The 23,879-nt window shown below is 39.4% G+C and overlaps 1 protein-coding gene across 3 annotated transcripts in view; it reads left to right on the plus strand.

Moving 5' to 3' along the window:
- dpp6 (dipeptidyl-peptidase 6) overlaps window positions 1-23,879 on the plus strand; it is an 834,825-nt gene that overhangs the window by 461,824 nt on the left and 349,122 nt on the right. The window contains exon 1 of one of the 3 annotated variants that reach the window (XM_012964203.3): window positions 10,130-10,562. Coding sequence (XP_012819657.1) covers window positions 10,506-10,562 — 57 coding nt within the window. The 5' untranslated portion in view covers window positions 10,130-10,505. 3 annotated transcript variants of the gene reach the window in all.

The following is a 23,879-nucleotide window of genomic DNA, read 5'->3' on the forward strand; positions in this document are numbered from 1 at the left end:
CTATGTATCTATCTATCTATGTATCTATCTATGTATCATCTATCTATCTATCTATCTATCATCTATCTATCATCTATCTATCTATCTATCTATCTATCTCTCTATCTATCTATCTATCATCTATCTATCTATCTATCTATCTATCTATCTATCTATCATCTATCATCTATCATCTATCTATCATCTATCTATCTATCTATCTATCATCTATCTATCTATCTATCTATCTATCATCTATCTCTATCTATCTATCTATCATCTATCTATGTATCATCTATCTATCTATCTATCTATCTACGTATCTATCTATCTATCTATCTATCTATCTATCTATCTATCTATCTATCATCTATCTATCTATCTATCATCTATCTATCTATCTATCTATCTATCTATCTATCATCTATCTATCTATCTATCATCTATCTATCTATCATCTATCTATCTATCTATCTATCTATCTATCTATCATCTATCTCTATCTATCTATCTATCTATCTATCTATCATCTATCTATGTATCATCTATCTATCTATCTATCTATCTATCTGTCTATCTATCTACGTATCTATCTATCTATCTATCTATCTATCATCTATATATCTATCTATCTATCTATCTATCTACGTATCTATCTATCTATCTATCTATCTATCTATCTATCATCTATATATCTATCTATCTATCTATCTATCTATCTATCTATCTATCTGTCTGTCTGTATGTCTATCTCTATGTAGCTATACATATTCGGGTACTATGAAAACTCCTTGGTGATTATCCTTTTGCTCTCTAGTATAGATTCCTGAATATTTTCTGAGATTAAAGCTGCCCGCACTTTTTTAATTCTTTTACATATTTTTCTGAAAGCTTCAGTAGGCTGAAGGCGCATCCGCACAACTTTCATCTCACAGGTCTGTACCTGTTATGCAGTACGTTCAGTCCATCTTCAGACTCATCTTCAATTAAAAGCCTAGTGTCCAATGGGCAATTACATTGTCTAGTTGGCTAAGGTATTCGCATTGAAATAATAGTTGTGGCTAAGGATGCACCGAACCCACTATTTTAGGAAGACAAGGAAGGGTTAAAGAGAACCCTGTGAAACGTTTTCTTCCTGGTTTATGTGACAAAAAGTCACATACTTTTAAGGATTTGGATTCAGTTTGCCAGAGGCATGGATTCGGCTGAATCCTAATCTTGCTGAAAAAGGCTGAATCTTGGCCAAATATGAACCAAATCCTGGATTTGATGCATCTTTAGTTGTAGCATTCTGTGCTACTGTGTAATGACAGTTTCCTCCATCTGTCATTTTCATCTACCACTGGCCTATAGGTGGCATTTGCTATGCTATTGTTCACTTCCTCTACTTTCCCCATATACTAAAACTTTATGCACATTTATTGCTTCTAAGATTTAATATTTTGCAGTCCTTACTCCTAAAACACACATATGGTTGCTAATACCGGCTTTCTGTCACCCATTCCAATCACCAGTATGTCACCGGGCTTCCCGACCTCCATTTCTTCTCCGAAGGCTTGTAGCAGACCCCTTTGCACCTTTCCACCGTAGATGAATAATAGATAGAACTCACAGTGGAAAATCATACGATCTCATGAAAAGGTTATGTTTGTCAGGAGTGCGGAGTCCAATACAACTAATGGATTCCCACGTGTATAGAGAGCTAGCCGCTACCTCCCAATATCCATTGCTGCAACCTTGTCCTAAAACCCATAGTCCTTAGTGTAGCAACCCATTTAATGGATATCATTGATCTTTTAAGCTCTCCATTTAACGTTTATTATTTTTCTCTGTGCTTTCTTTTTGCTGTTGAAATTTCTTTCCGTGGCAGACGTATTATTCTTGGACCTTGTTTATGCTTTGCAACATATTTGACATTCTCCCTTTGCTTGTCGCCTGGTGCTAACAATCAAGCAGATTGTTTTGTGCAAGGTTTCGGCACCATGGGGGGAAACATATGTTAGTTTATTTTACCTGCACAGAGGACAATGCTGAACGTTCTTGTATTGTGGAAGCAACACGAGCTCCCTGTTAACCAGAACAGTTCAGATGAAATGCAGTTTAATAGGGGAAAAGAGAATAACGTTCGTATGTTGGAACCGTCTCGTGTTTTTTGTCTCAGTCTGAAAAATTCTTCCTTCGTTGATTGGTAATGAAGTGAGAATTAATTGGCTTAACATTTGTTGGATTCATTTTGCTAATAAAGGTGCTAAATTGCACAAGAGCAGTTGCCAAAAGCAACCAATCAGGAATTAAAGTTGAAAGTCTACTTACAGGCTATACTGCAAGTCAGAAACGGAAAGGGAAAATCTGCTTGGTTGTTGGGTAATTGCACCAGTACATAGTAAGACATATGTCCATCATGTGTAATCTTTTCATCCCCAACCTTATTTACCCTTAAGTAGTGATGAGCGGATTTATTCGGCAGGCATGGATTCCCAGCGAATTTTCATTGGCAAATTGTTTCGCGAAACGTCCGTGAAAATTCGCTGCAGAAAAATGTGTTGCTCGTCAAAATAATTGATGCACGGCAAATTGGGCATAGTTGCGTCAAATATTGGCACGGTTGTGTAAAAAAAAAAAATGTGGGCGACAAAAAAATTGGGCGACAAACACCTTTTGCAAAGTTTTCACCGTTTCGCGAACGTTTTTTCCGTTTCGCAAATTTTATGGTGAAGTGAAGCGGGACAGATTCGCTCATCACTACCCATAAAGTTGGGGAACAACACAAGCATGCAAAAATTATTTGTAAGAATTATTTGCTTGAAGGGGTGGTTAAAGTTATCTTTTAATATGTTATAGAATGGCCAATTCTAAGCAACTTTTCAATTGGTCTTTATATTTTATCTTTTATAGTTTTTGAATAATTTGCCAGCTTTCAAACGGGGGTCACTGACCCCGGCAGCCAAAAACTATTGCTCTGTGAGGCTACAGTTTTATTGTTATTGTTACTTTTTATATTTTTCTATTCATCCCCTCTACTATTCATATATCAGTCACTATCTCAAACCACTCCCTGGTTACCAAGGTAAATTGGACTCTAGCAACCAGATAACTGCTGAAATTCCAAACTGGAGAGCTGTGAAGCAAACAAAAAAAAACCAAAATAATTAACAATTACAAATGGACTCAGGATATTACTCTCTATATCAATACTAAAAGTTAGCCCAAAGGTAAACAACTAGTGATGAGCGAATCTGTCCCGTTTCGCTTTGCCGAAAAATTATCGAATCTTTCAAAAGATTCGCGAAACGGCGGTTAAATTTGCGAAATGCCGAAAATGTTGCACGTCAAAAAAATTGTCGCCCGCGGCTATTCCTTCGTCACGCAGCGATTCTTTTGTTGCCCACGGCTATTCTTTCGTCACGCGGCTATTATTTCATCGCAGGCGGCTAATATTTTGTCGCGTGGCTATTATTTCGTCACCCGCAGCTATTATTTTGTTGCGCGGCTATTATTTTGTCGCCCGCGACTATTATTTGGACGCGGGCGTCAATTTTTGGATGTGCGGCGAATTTTTCCGCTGCAATTTTTTAAAATCCGTTTAGCGAAACAATCTGCCAATGGCGAAACGCGGAAATTCTAACGGCGGCAATGGCACAGTCGGTTCGGGGACTGCATCAACGAGCTGATGCGGTCCCTGATCTGACTAAATCTTTTAAGCTGCCCGATTGACATCTGCCCAATTTCAGGCCAGATATCGGTTGGTTATGGCTGTCGTTTCTGCCCATACACGGGCCGATAATCTGCCGAATTGGTCCAAGGGACCGATATCGGCAGCAATAATCGCCCCGTGTATGGCCACCTTTAGAATGACTAGATCCCATAGCCATACCTGCATCTCAAGGACCAATGGCTTGCTGTTTTGAATCATATACGTAGTTCATGTCAGGTCACATAATGGAAGGATCCATCTGTTATTTGAAGTCTAAGCCTTTCGGAGTGCTCTATTGTTGTTTCCCAAGACAAGTTGGTTATAATGTTGAGACTCACTGTCACAAAACTCTCAGTAGCAAAGTATAGAAAAACCGTAAAATGCCTTTGATGTGTGAAAGCTGTACCGAGTCATACTAACTCAAACTTCATAAGCCTGCCTATAGCCTGTGCTATGGAATGGTCTTGTTAATAGACACATTGAATTAATTGAAACATTCAGTTGATCAGCACTAGGGATTCCAATGATTAAAATGGGGAGCTTGATTCTTTAGCCGGTTTCCATGGTTCCTTTTAATAAATGAATTACAGCTTGAACTGATTTATTCCCCGTACAATCTAATTCATTTCATCTCTCTTCCTTTTGCACCTTTTTACCCTTTTCCCATTCCCCTGTGAGCAATCTGTACTCCAGTTCATAATTGGCTTTAGCCAGCCCTTTGCAAAGCTTTGTGCTATTCAAGGGTCTACTCAATGAGGACTCAAATGTGCCTTGTCAATACAGTGATTCCACACATCTCCTTGATTAGAGATAGGACTTCTTCAAGGTTCAGCTTATGGCCATCTATAAAAAGGAACAGAAATAGATCAGCAAATTCAAAGTTATATAATGAGAAGAAATAGGAGGTAAGCGCACAACCATCCTGACACCAAGTGATATAAACAAAAGCCAAGGGCCAAATGGCACTTCAAGCACAGAGAATATCGATGCTTTTGTGTACAGCTTTATTAGTATCCAAAACAAACATGATATAGTGTTTTCCTCATTAGAAATGACTCCCAGTCCAGAACCAAAGTCGCTTCAAAGCATTCACTGAACCACCATATAGGAAGATCAAGAGAAGTTCCGCAGCTTCTGGGGTGAATAATCAAAACTGCTATTGGCAAAATGACTATAGTTGCTTGCCCTTTTAATTGGCGAAAATTTGTGGTTTAATAATTGGGCCCCTATGTGTTTGAATGGTGAGTGCTAAAAATGACGCTGAAAACGTTGGCTGCATCCGATTTGCGACTACGCACGTGGGCAATTACGTTTATTTTGTTGCATTGGATGCAATTATGGGTAACAATGCTGCATTGTGGGTAAAACAATGGTCTGGTATTTTGTAGTCAGTTGTTCACTTGACACCCAATGAGCTCAATGTCCATTGATATTGTAACACTTGTTCGGCTGTAATTAGGCAAACCCAGGCTAGTATTAAGGTTAGAGCATGGGTTACATGTGACCCTCTTTCCCTGCAGTGGGCCTTCGCTATATGGAAGGAAATTAGCTGGATGGTGTTGTTGAACTACAACTCCCACTGCCACTGTGTAGTGTGTTAGCTCAGATCAAAGGAGCTCTTGCAATCAAACTGTAACTCTTTATTGTCCAAGGCAAGATGTAATATGCAGGGATAAGATGATACTCACAAATGCACAGATGTAGAAATAGCAGACACCTTTGAGGATAGTAGGGCAGCGTAAAGTACCTGTAAGCTTGGCACCACTTTGGAAGGCAGTCTGTATAGTTACTCCAATCCCCAGGTTGATTACCTTTAACTTTTGTGGGTCCTACGGCCAGGCATGGATCAGGGTTTATACTAACCTGTATCCTGGCACTTATCCGTGGCCCTAAGCTAAGGCAACATTGCCGGATGGAAGAAATACTTCCTGCTGTCCTTCTAGTTGGGGCCTGAACTGCCCTTGCTATCTAGATCTATCTGTCTCACTCTCCTAGAGGGTGCTATAACAAGTGCTGCTATTCTTGATAGTCCTCGTTCACGGGGCCCCCGACTTCTCCAGAGTGGATGTAAACTCTGGGGCAATGCTTGGCGGTACTGGGGCCTGTTTCTGCACCCAGGCTCAGTGGAGCTGTTCTTGGGTAAGCAGAAAGCAGCCAAAGAGGAAGCCACACCTCCTTGCTAAACCCTATATGAGGCTGCAAAGTACATAGACCAATAAAGTGTAATGACATAAGTGAAAACTGATACAAAGGGCTTTGTCCAGTAACAGTGGATATGTGAAGAGGTAGGGTTTAAAGCCATAGGGGAGCCCTATGGGCCCCTACAATATATTATACTGCCTATAAATACAGGGTCTACCAATGCCCCTTTACATTATCATTGAAACACTATGCCCAATGATCCCTATATGTGTATTTTTGGGGTGACCCAATAACTGGGTTATACAGCACCAAGCCTCTCCATTACTGATGGTTATTGTGTATCTGTTAAAGATTTATATAGGATCAGAGCCTCAATGAGCGTGGGCACTTTCAGACCAGCATCTTTAACTATGGATTAAATTTCATCCCATATTAGAACTAGTGTTATTGGAAAATTCTCTCCAAAACGATCATTTTGATGGAAACGAAACCCATTTATCCCAAGCCATGGCTTCCTTTAATTTTGTTTTACTTGCATTATTAAGCAATTCAGCACAGAGAGCCTCAGTCTCCGAGGAGGCCCATTATCTGAATCGCGGCTTTTAGTTTGCTGCCGGTATAAATCTCTTTTGTTTATAAAACAAAGAAAATGGTTGCCATGGCATTTTCAAATGAAAGTATTGGCTCTGCTGCCAACATTCCTAAAATTCTAAAAATAACGTGTCAAGCGAAAGTAACGATCAGCTGAAATCGTGTCAAATGGGAATTTAAATTGGGGTGCCGTTCATAACTTGAACCCTGAAATGACTTAAATCCCTGACTAAAGCTCCCCAGGGGGTGTGAAGTTGCCTGTGCAGCTATGGGGATCAGTATGGCGCCAGCATGGGACGTTGGCATTATAATGCCCAACTATGGATTTATAGAAAAATACTTTTTATTGCAGAGCAAAACAAGGCCGTTCCCTTGTCTGAAATATATTCCTTTGAAAAGCAAAACAAACATTTCCCAGATTTCAAAGATAATTGGACAAATTAAACAAGGCACCGTTTTGCAAGGGCTCATTTACTGAAACCCCAGACGCAAGTATAAAAGCACCAGATATAAAATCCGAGCTGAGATGCAGAACTTAGGTGCAAGGTAGCCTTGTCCTTATCATCTGCTAGAGATGTGCCGGCTGGTCGGAAACCACTGGGTCTCTTTGTATTTATAGCCTTGCCTGCTCTGTGCCGACCTCTTGGGGACATCAGAGATGGGCAGGTCAGACATGGGTCTGTAAATTCCAATGGCTCGGCAGGTCGGGTGGGAGTGGGCCAGTTAGGGTTGCAAGCGATACAGTCATTTTCTCAATGACACTGTTCACATAGCAAATAATTCCCTCTGCCATTTAACCTTTTATTCTTGAACCAACAAATGTATTTGTAGCTGTAATATTGGTGTGTAGGTGCCATCTCAGTGCATTGTGCCTGAGTCTGAGCTTTCAGCCAGCGCTACACATTAGAACTGCTTTCAGCTAACCTATTGTTTCTCCTACTCCCATGTAACTGGAGGAGTCCCAAGCCGGACTTGGATTTCTTACTATTGAGTGCTATTCTGATACCTACTGGGAGCTGCTATCTTGCTCCCTTCCCAATGTTCTGCTGATCGGCTGCTGGAGGTGAGGGGGGGATATCACTACAACTTGCAGCGCAGCAGTAAAGTGTGCCTGAGTCTGAGCTTTCAGAAGGAGCCAGCGCTACACATTAGAACTGCTTTCAGCTAACCTATTGTTTCTCCTACTCCCATGTAACTGGAGGAGTCCCAAGCCGGACTTGGATTTCTTACTATTGAGTGCTATTCTGATACCTACTGGGAGCTGCTATCTTGCTCCCTTCCCATTGTTTTGCTGATCGGCTGCTGGAAGGGGGGGGGGGGGGGATATCACTTCAACTTGCAGCGCAGCAGTAAAGTGTGCCTGAGTCTGAGCTTTCAGAAGGAGCCAGCGCTACACATTAGAACTGCTTTCAGCTAACCTATTGTTTCTCCTACTCCCATGTAACTGGAGGAGTCCCAAGCCGGACTTGGATTTCTTACTATTAAGTGCTATTCTGATACCTACTGGGAGCTGCTATCTTGCTCCCTTCCCATTGTTTTGCTGATAGGCTGCCGGGCGCGAGGGGGGGGATATCACTCCAACTTGCAGTGCAGCAGTAAAGTGTGAGTGAAGTTTATCAGAGCACAGGTCACATGGCTGTGGCACCCTGGGAAATGAAGAATATGGCTAGCCCTATGGAAAAACAGATGACAATGCAGGATTCTGCTGGAGAAGCTCTATGAACTGATGGGTTTTGATAAAAATATGTTTTCCCATGACAGTATTCCATTAAGGGACAGGTAAGAGGCTGGAGGGAGGATGCCTATGTTCCTTCACCCTCACCAACCCCCCAACATAAATACAGGGTTGCCGAACACAGACAGCAATGTAACCTTGGGGCCAATACAGACCTGCAGCAATTCACATGTGCAATGCAGGACATCATGGCACCCTGTAATAAACATTAACCTACTCTGCACTTATTAAATGACTTCTATAGAGCCCTTTGATGTGGTTAACTCATTGGAGCTGCTTCTTTACATATAAATAAACATAGAAATATGCAGAAATATGCCCCCATTGCCTTCAAACTGACACTATATAAATAAATGATGATGATGATGATGAAGGAAACTCAAATAAAAGCAAAGCTTGCATGCTACCAGTGTTTCATTTAAAAAGGTGAGATTAGGGGCAAATCCTAAATATTTTAATTAGACTTGTGCCCGCATTCTGCGCCTTAGTTCCTGTGCGTTTTCGTATGGGTGCCTCCATGACAGCTGATGTACAATACGGCCATGCTTCCAGCACAGAGATGCACAGCAGGGGCACCTGGAAAGTTCCAAATCCAGGCAGGAGCCATCAATTGGCTAATAGCAGCCTCCCTTCAGTAGGACTTAACTCTGTAAGTGCCAGTAAGCCCGTGGGAGCAATTACAAGGCTCCATTGCTTTGCTAAACAATTTAATTAAACAAGCATTGATGTAGCTTCAAATGTAGATTAATCATGGATCCTGGTTAACCCTTAAAGGTGTTTTACATGTACATGCATCTACTATTTACAGGTATTATCCGGAAAGCAGATATCCAGAAAGCTCTAAATTACTGAAATCCCATCTCCCATAGACTCCATTATAAGCAAATAATTCTAATTTTTAAAAATGATTTTTCTTTGTAATAATAAAACAGTACCTGTACTTGATCCCAACTAAGATATAATTACCCCTTATTGGGGGCAGAACAGCCCTATTGGGTTTATTTAATGGTTAAATGATTCCCTTTTCTCTGTAATAATAAAACAGCACCTGTACTTGATCCCAACTAAGATATAATTACCCCTTATTGGGGGCAGAACAGCCCTATTGGGTTTATTTAATGGCTAAATGATTCCCTTTTCTCTGTAATAATAAAACAATACCTGTACTTGATCCCAACTAAGATATAATTACCCCTTATTGGGGCAGAACAGTCCTTTTGGGTTTATTTAATGGTTAAATGATTCCCTTTTCTCTGTAATAATAAAACAGTACCTGTACTTGATCCCAACTAAGATATAATTACCCCTTATTGGGGGCAGAACAGCCCTATTGGGTTTATTTAATGGTTAAATGATTCCCTTTTCTCTGTAATAATAAAACAGTACCTGTACTTGATCCCAACTAAGATATAATTACCCCTTATTGGGGCAGAACAGCCCTATTGGGTTTATTTCATGGTTAAATGATTCCCTTTTCTCTGTAATAATAAAACAGTAACTTGATCCGAGCTTATATATTATTAATCCTTATTGGTGGTAAATTAATAGGGTTTAATTCATGTTTAAATTATTTTTGAGTAGACTTAAGGTATAAAGATCCAAATTACAGAAAGACCCCTTATCTGTAAAACCCCAGGTCCCGAGCATTCTGGATAACAGATCTCATATACCGTATCTAATAGAGCATGACCTTTATAATAACAAAATCATTAATGATTATTTTATTATTTGCTCAGATCTCCAAACTCTATTTTACCCTTTACTGCCGTGTTGTCTGTTCCGGCACCCATTGCATTCCCCAAAGATGGAGTTGATTTTTTTTTTAAACACTGAAGGGGTTAAACTGGGCCAAACTGCCCATGCAGTGACCTTAAACACTGGGCCTCTGCCCCTGGTATCCAATCAGACTCTGCATTACATGGGGACGTCTCTTCTTCCAGGGAATGAGTCGGAGGAGAGGCAACGCTGTGCTACCTTATTGCTGGCAGGGTTCGGAGCTGGTGCATGCTCGGTGCATCTGACTAGAGGAAGAGGAGGGGGGCGGAGGAGAGAGAAGAGAGAGCAGGAGGGGGGCCACATCGCTAGGTTGTCTCCAAGCTAAGCTCCTGCCAGAAGCTGGTTGCCAAGCAGTTATCATTGTTTCTGTGATGCAGAGGCTGTTGCTAATTGTAAAGAGCACAGCATCTTTCCATCTTCTGTGACTTTGCTACTGTAGTGTGTGTGTGCGCGAGTGTGAGTGGGCTTCATGTGCATCCAAATCTCCTGATTCCTGCCATGGAGTAGTTACTCCTTCCTCTCGCTTTGGGGCATTTAAAAAAAAAAAAAAGCAATTGCCGGTACTTCAGTGGGCACAAGCAGGGCACCATGACTACAGCCAAGGAACAAAATTCTTCAGGAAAATCATCTCAGCAGCAAGAACAGGTAACAACAATCTGGATTCTTTTTTTTTTATGTTGGAGGGGAGAGCTGGGATGGGGGGGAAGGTTGTAACGGGGGCTCTGGTTTGGGATGACATGTATAAATGCACTGCTAGTTCACCCTCCGAGTCCCAGTCGGACAGAGGGACCTGCCATGAAGCGCGGCTTGGTAGCCCCGCAGTTGTGTTAGAGTTGGCTATTTTTAAACATTGCCTCTTTTCATCAATAATTTATACCCATCGTACACCAGTCCCCGCACTCGTTTAACTGCATTTTTATGTTTGAATTTACATCTCCCTAAAATGCATTGGCAAAGTCAAAGAATTGCTCTTGGAAGTTGTTGAGTTGCTTCTTTCTTGTGTAACTCTATGTTATTTACATATAAATTGACTTTAATTCAGGGTTTTTTTTTTTCTGCACCGGGGTGGGTGGGTGGTGGGGGGGGGGGAGAGTGAAATGAGCTATGAGGATCCTATTTCTCACTGTGCAGCTTGGGGATCCAGTGTCCTGCATCAGGCGCTCATACCCTTATGGAAACTTTCATAGAGAGCTGGGTCTGGGCACAGTCAGTTCTGTAGAACCCATTCGCCCAAGCAGCAAAGATCTAAGGCAAAGAACGTTAGGGAAGGGAAGGGGGAAATAAAGGAGTTTAGTGTTTCCAGAGAGGGGATATATATATATATATATATATATATATATATATATATATATATATGGGTTCTGCAGAGAACCACAGTCTCTTATTTCATTCCTGGAAAATACAATTGACTGTTTTGATCAATAATTAAATAACCCTGAGAAGACGGAGTGTATTTGCCGGACTATAAATTAATTTATCGGCCAGATCCTTGGCACAGGAACATCCGGCATGAGTGTCCCAAAACATAAAATGCTGTTTGTGTCATTAAAAGGGAAAATATTGACGAGATTATTGTCATGTCCGTCACTGACACCGGCACCATTCTGCCCCGCTGACCCCTAGGGTCCCCATCTGAATAATGCATTATTATAACAGCTCTGGGGGCCTTAATTGGCATCAGCAAAACAAACACCATTGTTCAATTTACTTTTTACGGATAGGAATAAAGTTTTTTCAGGATTTTGTCACATATAAAAATCCATGTTTATTTGAATGAATTATATTTAAATGTTAATACTCATTTTAATCATTTAATGTCAATTATTCATTTTAATACCGGATGGAATATTGTTGGCATTTCAAAAGTACATGAATGGGACCTGTTATCCAGCATACTTGGGAACTGGGGTTTTCCGAATAAGGGATCTTTTCATTATTTGGAGCTCCATACTTCAAGTTTACTAAAAACTCATTTAAACATTAATTAAACTCAATAGGAATGTTTTGGCTCCAATAAGGGGTAATTATATCTTAGTTGGGATCAAGTACAGGTACTGTTTTATTATTACAGAGAAAAGGGAATCATTTAACCATTAAATAAACCCAATAGGGCTGTTCTGCCCCCAATAAGGGGTAATTATATCTTAGTTGGGATCATGTACAGGTACTGTTTTATTATTACAGAGAAAAGGGAATCATTTAACCATTAAATAAACCCAATAGGGCTGTTCTGCCCCAATAAGGGGTAATTATATCTTAGTTGGGATCAAGTACAGGTACTGTTTTATTATTACAGAGAAAAGGGAATCATTTAACCATTAAATAAACCCAATAGGGCTGTTCTGCCCCCAATAAGGGGTAATTATATCTTAGTTGGGATCAAGTACAGGTACTGTTTTATTATTACAGAGAAAAGGGAATCATTTAACCATTAAATAAACCCAATAGGGCTGTTCTGCCCCCAATAAGGGGTAATTATATCTTAGTTGGGATCGAGTACAAGGAACTGTTTTATTATTACAGAGAAAAGGGAATCATTTAACCATTAAATAAACCCAATAGGACTGTTCTGCCCCAATAAGGGGTAATTATATCTTAGTTGGGATCAAGTACAGGTACTGTTTTATTATTACAGAGAAAAGGGAATCATTTAACCATTAAATAAACCCAATAGGGCTGTTCTGCCCCCAATAAGGGGTAATTATATCTTAGTTGGGATCAAGTACAGGTACTGTTTTATTATTACAGAGAAAAGGGAATCATTTAACCATTAAATAAACCCAATAGGACTGTTCTGCCCCCAATAAGGGGTAATTATATCTTAGTTGGGATCAAGTACAAGGAACTGTTTTATTATTACAGAGATAAGGGAAATCATTTTTCCAAAATTAGAATTATTTGCTTATAATGGAGTCAATGGGAGATGGGCTTCCCATCATTTCTGTATACAGAGTTTCTGGATAATGGATCCCATACCTGTATATAGCATCCTATTGGAACGTGTAAAGAAAAAAATGTGTTTTCATTAATGACGTGAATAGTCCCATCTCTTTATTAATAGGATTTCCAGCCTGTGCGAATGAAACTTGCATGGATCAATGGCACATGTATAGCAGAGGAGAGGAAATCTTAATTAGAGAGAAGGGGAAATGCTTGGTTGCTTCCAAGATATGGGCAGACCTGATTCGTACACTTTCTGAGCCTACCTTGTGCATGATTAATTGTTCTTTGGTTCTTGACCTCGTTCCATTGGTGCATAGTGCATATCTTACTAGTTAGCAGAACATGAGTTGGTGAACCATCATCTCTCTCTCTCACTCTCTCTCTCCCTCTCTCACTCTCTCTCTCTCTCTCTCTCTCTCTCTCTCTCTCGCACTCAGTCATTCACTCTGTTACTTGGTTTTAGCACATCAGGGGATACCAAGCTGCAGTATTATATAAAGAAGACAGTCCATTTAGAAACAGCTGCTGCTGGGCAATTGATAGGAAATGTCCTATTTTCTGCATCTCCTGCTGGGACTCGCCAGAGGAGACCTGAGTTTCAAAGTAATGCAGGTTTTACTATTCTTGCACGTGTCCAGCTGAATTAACTAGAAGGCAGGTCGGGGCATTGATCAGTATATAGTGCAAAGTCGTGGGGATGATCCCCTTTTGGTGCCACTGTACCCTTGCACTGGAGTGGATACATTCAAAGTGTTATTATATTCCAGATATCCTTTATTTCAGAAACTACATATCCCAGCAGCCAATGGAGAGTTCTAATTCACCCTAGCTTGAATGTTATTGGATGCTACCATGCACAGCAATAAAAGAAACTTCCTACAATAATTGGGGTGAATGAATAAGTGGTCAATGATCCCCTTTTAGTGCCACTGTGCCTTTGCATGGGTGTGGAAAAGTTTGAAATGTTATTATATTCTCAATATCCTTTCTTGAAGGAACTACATATCCCAGCGCCCAATGCAGAATTGTAATTCACCCTAGAGTTGTCATGGGGGGACTACAATGCACAGTAAAGGTCCCCATACACGGGCCGATTGTAGCTGCCAATATCGGTTCGGCAGCTTATCGGCCCGTGTAGGGGCAGAAACGAGGGGCCTGCCCGACCGATATCTGGCCTAAAATTGGCCAGATATCAATCGGGCAGGTTAAAAGATTCAGTCGGATCAGGGACCGCACTGGCTCGTTGATGCGATCCCCGAACCGACTGCCCCATTGCGGCCAATATAATTTGATTGTTTGACCCCAGGGCCAAACGATCGAATTAGCTTACACGCTCCCTGATATCGCCAACCCGTAGGTAGGGGTGAAGATCCATCTCGCCAAGCGAGCGAATCTTAATGTGTATGGGGACCTTAACCTTCCTACAATAATGAATACATGAATGAATGAATGGTTGAGGCACAGGAGACTAACACAATAAGGCCTAGGTTCCATTTTTAACTAAACTCTTTCATTAATTGCTTGTAGTCTTGGGCAAGTCACTATAACAAATCAGTAGCTGCTGCACAGCTTCTTGACATTGGTTCTTACTTTGTCTTTATTAATCCAACGTTTGAGCTATGAAGGTTGTCTCCTTGTTGGGAGCAGTTATTTCTGGCCATGGCCAATAATTTGAAGCTATACTTAGATATCAGGTGCTGGAGTTTATACGGACACCATTATAATTTATCATCCTATGCTGCCAGCCCAAAGGTTAGGTTGTAAGCTCTATGGGGAAGGAAGACCCTATACTATACAAATGTTATATATTGCTTTTGTATAATTAGTAGTGCTATATAAAGGTGCCAGCTTGCACCTTTTTATGGGAGTACAGGTAGTACATGCATCATACTTGGATCCCTAACATTTTAATGATGATGTCTTCAAACACATGCGCGAGGATGAATTGGTTTACCGATTGAAATACTAGTCCAAAGTGGATATTTATATGCATTCTGCCAGTGGTAATGGATTGCTGCTCTTGTATCTGCTACAAACCAGTAGGCGCAGAGAGATATTGTGACCTGCATGTAAAGTACAGAAATGTATAACCCTGGCTATTAGCTGCGGATAGGATGGGTCAGGTGTGCCTGGGGTGGGTGAGTTTGCCTCAGTTAGCCTACCAGCGGGGGGTACTTGCTCAGCATGGCTGGGGGCTGCTTCCAATCACATTGGGACATTGAGATGCATTTTGTGGATGCAAGAAGGATCATAGTGACTGTGAGATATAACAATACTCCTTGGGTGTCTTCTATTAGAATTACTATCTTTAGTAATGCTAAAAATGGCTTTCCAGCCCCCCTTGTTCTACATACTGCTTAAAATTGCAAGTTAAAGCATAAATGTCCACTACGGCTCTGAACTGTGTTATATCGTATTATGAAACTTCTTGCAGAGCCCTGGGTCAAAAAAAATTCCAGCAAGGGAAATAATTTTTCATTATTTGTCAGTGGCAAGTTCTTTTATTTGTACTGCCAGAAGCCCAGTGGTTAAATAAGTACCTGTATAAATTTAATTACATATATATCCGATTAAAGGTCTCACTGCATGGGGGTAACCTTTTTTATTTCTTCCTCTGACATTTCTGCATTTAATAGAATAAAGCTCTCTAATTATTCCTGCCACTAGATATTTGGTTCTATCTTCAGTCTGGCATTTACCTAGATGCTCACTAAGTTGTAATGCAGAAATCCCTATAACTCGGGGGATATACAGGTATGGGACCCGCTATCCAGAATGCTCAGTACCTGGGGTTTTCCCGATAAGGGGTCTTTCCGTAATTCAGATCTCCTACCTTAAGTCTGCTAAAAACATTGTTTAAACAGTAATTAAACCCAATAGGATTGTTTTGGCTCAAATAAGGGGTAATTATATCTTAGTTGGGATCAAGTACAGGTACTGTTTTATTATTACAGAGAAAAGGGAATCATTTAACCATTAAATAAACCTAATAGGGCTGTTCTGCCCCCAATAAGGGGTAATTATATCTTAGTTGGGATCAAGTACAGGTACTGTTTTATTATTACAGAGAAAAGGGAATCATTTAACCATTAAATAAACCCAATAGGGCTGTTCTGCCCCCAATAAGGGGTAATTATATCTTAGTTGGGATCAAGTACAGGTACTGTTTTATTATTACAGAGAAAAGGGAATCATTTAACCATTAAATAAACCCAATAGGGCTGTTCTGCCCCCAATAAGGGGTAATTATATCTTAGTTGGGGATCAAGTACAGGTACTGTTTTATTATTACAGAGGAAAGGGAATCATTTAACCATTAAATAAACCCAATAGGACTGTTCTGCCCCCAATAAGGGGTAATTATATCTTAGTTGGGATCAAGTACAGGTACTGTTTTATTACCACAGAGAAAAAGGAAACCATTTTTAAAAATGTGAATTATTTGATTACAATGGAGTCTATGGGAGATGGCCTTTCTGTAATTTGGAACTTTCTGGATAAGGGGTCTGATACCTGTATATGCAAGATCTAAACCATAGATGCCGAGCATATTGCAATTCAGTGGCTGTTGAGCTAAAGACCCTTGAACCCCACTGATTTCCATTGGACACTGGCTGTTTAACTATAACAATAGTTGGGGTCCAGTATTAGGATAAGGACAGAATGCTAGAAATACGATAATGACGGTAAGGCTACGGCTTAGTGCCAAGTGGAAATATCCTTCTTGCATCGCCCTGCTAAGAAGCTGAGGGAGATAGATATTCATGAAGGCAGCCCTGTAACAAACATACTTCATTTTTTATATTCAGTGGAGAAGTATGCAATTTTTATAACTATCCGGGATGATGTGCACAGACTATGACACTTTAAATGTCTGCGTGCTCTATTTAGCAGTGGAATGTTGTTTGACGTAACCCCGGAGGTGCAGGAAGTGTCTGCGCGCTGCTATATTTAAACTGGAAGAAAAAACTAGACAAGATCAGATTTTATTACCAGTTCTAATTTACTAGTATTATTTGGATAGGGAATAGGAGCTAAAGGATTATTACCTAGAAGAGTTCTGAGGGTATCAAGTTGCGTAGTTTGCAGGTTGGATTTTGTCACTGAAAACATGATTTTGTCATGGGGAAAAATAAACAAAACTGTTGCGATTATTATGAGACAATTTTGAATGAAAATATTCTCCACCTATAGAGATGGCATAGAAGTCAATGGTAGATGTCCCTTTTACATGTGGAAGATCTTTCTTTGCGTCGTGGTTTTGGAAGTATTTGGTGTTTTTTGGTGCTGCCTTTTGTGACACTTCAAAAAAAGTCATGGTTTTTGCAACTTTTCCTCAACCTTTTTTTCATTCATGCTTTTTCTTTTCTGATCATTTGATAAATGACTGCCATTCATGGAAATTAGTTTTTTAGTGATTTCAAACAAATATAAATCTGAAAAAAATCGAGTTTTAGTAAGTGCCATCCTTGGTGTACACGAGGGGTCCCCAACCTTTCTTACTCAGGAGCCACAGTCAAATGTAAAAAGACTTGGAGAGCAACACAAGCACCATAAAAGTTCATGGAGGAGCCAAATAAGGGCTGTGATTGGCTATTAAGCAGTCTCTATGCACCCTATCAGCTTACAGGGGGCTTTATTTGGTAGGAAATCTTGTTTTTATCCAACCAAAACTTGCCCCCAAGTCAGGAATTCAAAAATAACTCCCTGGTTTGGGGGCACTGAGAGCAACACCCAAGGGGTTGGGGAGCAACATGTTGCCCCTGAGCCACTGGTTGGGACTGCTGTACACCAATAAAGAACAATACATATTTCAGAAGAGAAACCCAAAGTTTGAGAAATTGTCCCTTCGGTACCTCATAAATACATTTTTATTGAATTCCATTGGATTGAGTAAACTGTGGAACTGATCATTCAGCTCGACTATTCAATGGGCAAGCAACACACTGGCCTCTCAGGCAATATATAGGGAAAGCCAAATGAACCAATGATTCTGCCCCCAATAAGGGGTAATTATATCTTAGTTGGGATCAAGTACAGGTACTGTTTTATTATTACAGAGAAAAGGGAATCATTTAACCATTAAATAAACCCAATAGGGCTGTTCTGCCCCAATAAGGGGTAATTATATCTTAGTTGGGATCAAGTACAGGTACTGTTTTATTATTACAGAGAAAAGGGAATCATTTAACCATTAAATAAACCCAATAGGGCTGTTCTGCCCCAATAAGGGGTAATTATATCTTAGTTGGGATCAAGTACAGGTACTGTTTTATTATTACAGAGAAAAGGGAATCATTTAACCATTAAATAAACCCAATAGGGCTGTTCTGCCCCCAATAAGGGGTAATTATATCTTAGTTGGGATCAAGCACAGGTACTGTTTTATTATTACAGAGAAAAGGGAATCATTTAACCATTAAATAAACCCAATAGGGCTGTTCTGCCCCAATAAGGGGTAATTATATCTTAGTTGGGATCAAGTACAGGTACTGTTTTATTATTACAGAGAAAAGGGAATCATTTAACCATTAAATAAACCCAATAGGGCTGTTCTGCCCCAATAAGGGGTAATTATATCTTAGTTGGGATCAAGTACAGGTACTGTTTTATTATTACAGAGAAAAGGGAATCATTTAACCATTAAATAAACCCAATAGGGCTGTTCTGCCCCCAATAAGGGGTAATTATATCTTAGTTGGGATCAAGTACAGGTACTGTTTTATTATTACAGAGAAAAAGAAAATCATTTTTAAAAATTAGAATTATTTGCTTATAATGGAGTCTATGGGAGATGGCCTTTCAGTAATTTGAAACTTTCTGGATAAGGGGTTTCCAGATAAGGGATCCCTTACCTGTACTATCATTATCTCTGGACTTTATTTTGGTCAAACACAAATGTGTATTGTATTTTACTAATCAGTACTTGTATTATTAATGGCCTATAGATATGACTTTTCATTTTACTTTCACAAGTTACTTACACATTGATATTCAATTATTATCATTTATTAAAAGCCCCAACATATTCTGCAACACTGTACAAGACACTGGGGAAAAACATAATAGAACAGACAGACATAAACCAAACCATATTCAGAACTGTGTTATGTTATGAAAATTGTGGATCACAAAATGACTTTTTGTCATTTGTCAAATGAATTTCTGTCAATTAACAGACCTAGATCTCACTGTTTCCTTCATCTGCATTGGAGAATAATGTGCAAAAAAAGTAATGGTCTTATATAACTGCTCAGAAGTAAAATGGGAAATCACGTTCTTAATGAAATGAATGTTATAAGGAAACCACATTTCAGTATAAAGAAGCTACAATGCTAACCTCCAATTAAGAGAAAGGAAAAAAAGTTTCTTTCTTGGGAGGTCTTTCCTGAGACGCTGAGATGGCTAGGAGCTGCCTTATTCCAAATTGTGTCGGAAGAAATGTTAATCATGTCTTGAAGGGCTTCTAAATGATGAAAAATGAGACATAGTATAATCCTTATTTAGTAAGATCTCCTTTCCTACCGGGCTAATATCAGTTTTCATGAGCAAATTCACAACATAACGATTAGTTATACAGTGCAAATGATTAAGCTGATCAAGCAATGAACAATGAAATGCCTTAAGGAACTGATAATTTATATACTGATAAGTGACCTATCAAAAAAATCAGCAAATCCATATCAATAAATGTTTTCCTTCTACCTTGAGACTCCATTAAAAGGGCAGGGCAACTGCATTCAACAGTTTATGGTTATAAAACATATCAAAGTTACTAATAGGGGCTGATTTACTAAGACACGAATTCGAATCCAAATTGGAAAAATTCCGATTGGAAAACGAACATTTTGCGTCTTTTTCGTATTTTTTGCGATTTTTTTCGGCGCCTTTACGACTTTTCGGAAATTGTCGCGACTTTTTCGTTACCAATACGATTTTCGTGAAAAAAACGCGACTTTTTCGTAGCCATTACGATTCGCTCGTATCTTGTCGCGACTTTTTCGGATTGAGCGCTCGTAAGCGGCGGCCGAAACTTTCAGACTTAGCATGATTTTGGAAGCCTCCCATAGGACTCAATGGCACCCTGCCTCTCCAACCTGGCCCAAGAAAAGTCACCATACTGAAGCTTGAATGAATCCGAACGCTACGAAAAAATCGCAACATTTTGCGCAACTTTCGGAATGGCTACGAAAAAGGCGCGACTTTTCACGGAAGTTTTAGCGCTACGAAAAAATCGCCAGATTTTACGCAACATTCGGATGGCAACGAAAAAGTCGCGATAATTTTCCGAAAAAATCGCCAAATACCGATCATTACGAAAAAAACGCAATCGGACGCATTCGGCCGGTTCGTGAGTAAGTAAATGGGCCCCTTAGGGTAGGGAATAAAGGGCAAATATCAGTTTTAGTATTGGCTTAGGGCAGAAACGGCAAATGCCCTTTCTGCCCTACCCTGATATTACATTTTTTTTATAGCCATGGATTAAATCTATTATATTTTTCAAGCTATAATGGTTTCATACTATAGAATCTGACTTCTTACACACGTTCAAATATAGGATAAGAGCTCACAAAGACTTAACCAAATCCAGATTTAGTTCTTTTTATAATCTGCACAGATGTGCACAGGAAGGGTCAGGAGGTTTGTTATGTGCTGCCATTCATGATCTATCTCACACTCCGTCCTTATATCAGATGAGCAGATCTTTTGGGGGAAATTTGCAAATAAATTCCTAAATTATCATTTTTTTTTTTGTTACTCACCATCTAGTAGCCTCAGATCCAATAGGAACTAGTGAATTCTGATTCTCTTCGATTTTGAAGGGCCTCGTGCTTATTCACCCTGCAAAACTGCATCAAATATGCTGAAAAATGCACTATGGGAAATTCATGAATCATGAATGTCAAAGCTTTGTACAAATCCTGATTCATCCAAATATATTCTCTCTTCTCTGGTCTTGACCTAAGGGATTTTAATTCCGGAGCACTGACATAAAGGAACGTGCAGATTAAACAGACTTGACAAAGAGCCGGTTGTGATATAGGAAGGGATTTAGTGGCAAGTGTTCATGTTGATGTGAATGTCTGGATGCCCAAAGGGCAGCATTTAGGCATTGACACAATTGTTGTAGATGTACATGGAGAACATAATCGGTTATGATGTGATAACTAGTCATGTTCTCCATGCGCATCTACAACAATTGTACATGAAGAACATGATTGAGTATGAAATAATAACAAGTCATGTTCTCCATGTACATCTACAACGATGGCTACAAGCTACCCAAAGGGCTATGACCAATCATGACCAATCAGTGACCATTTCAGTTTTCCATGTACATCTGTGGTTTCACTGAGATCTTCTTCATGTGTATATATATATATATATATATAATCTAGACACCCCTATTTAGAAAAATGAAAAGAATTATATTCGACTATCAGTAGCATTCCCAGGACCTTCCTTCCAACTCTATCTACTGCCCTGTCTTGATCATTTCTCCTTCTCTTCCCAATATGCCTGTTTTTGAAGAGTAAGATCTGCTGAAAGCCTTGTAGAAAAGCATGTAATGTACAAGCTGAATGTCAAGGTAGTGTAGGAGATGGGGAATGAGACTCAGGCTCAAAGGGGTGTAGAGGGCTATTTAGAGGGGCAACTTGCCCTAGGAGCAACTTGAGTGACTTCTGACTTTAGTTAACCAATATAACCTCGTGCTGATACTTCTATGTGCTTTACTTTACCACAAGCATTTTAAACTTTTGTTTCAATGACTTATTAACACATTTCTCTTAGATGATAATAATAATAATAAGAACTATAAGTAGCATTTTTGGAACATTAACATGTAAATTGACATATTACAATAATTAATGTAGGGTTATTATAACTTGTTTTTCGACATTTTTGTCTTACCACTTCTTTATTTTCTAATAGATATCTCTTTGTGCTCAGTGCAAATCTGTGTTTGGATACCCAATCCCCAAGGGTTCACTAAATGTGGAAATATAGAAACAATTCTGTTGTTGCTGTTATTTCTTTTTCCCAGCTAAATACAGCTTTATACAAAATGGGTCAAGACTTAAGAGGGAGGAAAACAATAAACTGCTTAAGGGAAAAAGAGGCTTGGGTATTAATTACCCAAATATTAAAATATTTTGCTGACTTTGTAAAATATTTTACCCTCGAGTAGCATTTTTTTGTGTAGAAATAGGCTATTCTGCATGAGAAAACTTCTTTATATACAGATTGAGGTTTACTTATATAAAACTATCTTTAACTGTATGTAGTATGTATATTGTTATGTATAAAGTGCTGCTTATGTGCTCTGAACAATATATAGACCAAATAGGGGTCAATGCAATACTATATACAAATCACACAGTTACATTGAAGATTCAATAGTGGGTCCCATGTTGTGTTGAGTGCTCCACAAGGTAGTCTATGAGGGAAGATTCTCTCTAGAAGAATTCAGGGATGGCATTGCAAATGTAAGGGGCATCAATAGAGGAAGATTTATGGTGGAAATAGCAGAGTTTGGCCAAGGAGTTGCTCTGAGAGGAGAGGAGGAGGTAGCCAAGAACTTATAGAGACACAAGAGAAGAGATGTATTGTGGTACAGAGAATGAAGGGCTTTGCAGGTTATGAGAAATGACATGGGAAGCTAGAATAAGGACTTCAACAGTGGAAGAAACAGTGACATTATTAACATTTTTTTTTCTTCAGTGGTTTGATGACGATATTACTTTGGAATACTAAATCCCTTAACTACGGGAAGTATTTATGGAAAACTCCTCAGCTAAACTCGTACTGTTTTCCAAAACCGGTTGGATTAAAGCTAAAATACAAGAAAAAAGTGAAATTATACAGTAGTGGTATATTGATGTTTCAGTTAATGGCTTCCCTTCCATCCAAAGCACCTAATGCCCAGGGGATGAGGCCATCTAACCTTCCACCATTGATTTCTTTTTGAAACAGAGGGAGGCAGGTTACTTCCAGCTTTCCTAATTACAAAATCCAACTTCCCCCACTGCTCAAGTAAGTTACAGATATTTGAACCACTGTAAGAAACAAAGCAGTTATTACAGCCATTCCTAGAGGTGAAATGGATGAAACCTAACCATGTCTTTAGGGAAAAATGAGCTTGGCGTTTGTTCTAGTTGACACGGTTCCAGATCTTATTTTGGGTCTTTGGTTGGTCAAGAGACCAATATATTGGGGTCCTTTCATAAACGCTGGGCAAACTAGGCAGTAACTAGGAATAAACTATCAGTGGTTTGATTGTTCCAGTCAGCTGGAGGTTGAACACTGAAAGCAATTATCTGATGGGTTGCCATGAGTTACTGCCTAGGTGCAAATCTGCCCAGTTTTACGAAGGACCTACTCAATGTATATACAATTGCTACACATCTTGTTCTAGATCTTATTTTTCCAAACCTTTCCTCTATACAGGTATGGTACCTATTATACAGAATGCTCAGAATCTGGAGCTTTCCAGATAAGAGGTCCTTCTGTAATGAGCAGCACCATGCCTGAAACCATTTAAATGTACAAATAACCAAATAGTATTATATTGCCATCAGCACTGATTTATTCCAGCTTAGTAAACATCAAGGACAAGGTAACATTGCATTATGACAAATAAGAAGAAATATGAATGGTTTAAATAGGATTCTATTGGAATGGAATTCTGTATTTCAGTGCGTCTGAATAATGGGTTTTTGGATAATATATTCTATATAAGTATCAGATAATGTACACAATGCACTGAAATGAAGGAAGCAGCCTTTTAGCAAGAAGTGCATTTAATAAAAACAGGTTTTCGGCTAGGGATTAGCTTTTCTAAAACACAGTATTAGGTTATATATTTCTTGGCTACATATGATCTCTTCGTAAGTTATAGCACTAAATCACAGTCCATTGGAAGCGACAGACGAGCACGGACTATTGACAGCGTGTAATGGCTGGAGCTGGAGTGTGCGGTTACTCCAATAAAGAAATCTATTGTATTAGAAATGTACA

Source organism: Xenopus tropicalis, chromosome 6 (genome assembly GCF_000004195.4).
Source record: "Xenopus tropicalis strain Nigerian chromosome 6, UCB_Xtro_10.0, whole genome shotgun sequence".
NCBI lineage: Eukaryota > Metazoa > Chordata > Amphibia > Anura > Pipidae > Xenopus > Xenopus tropicalis.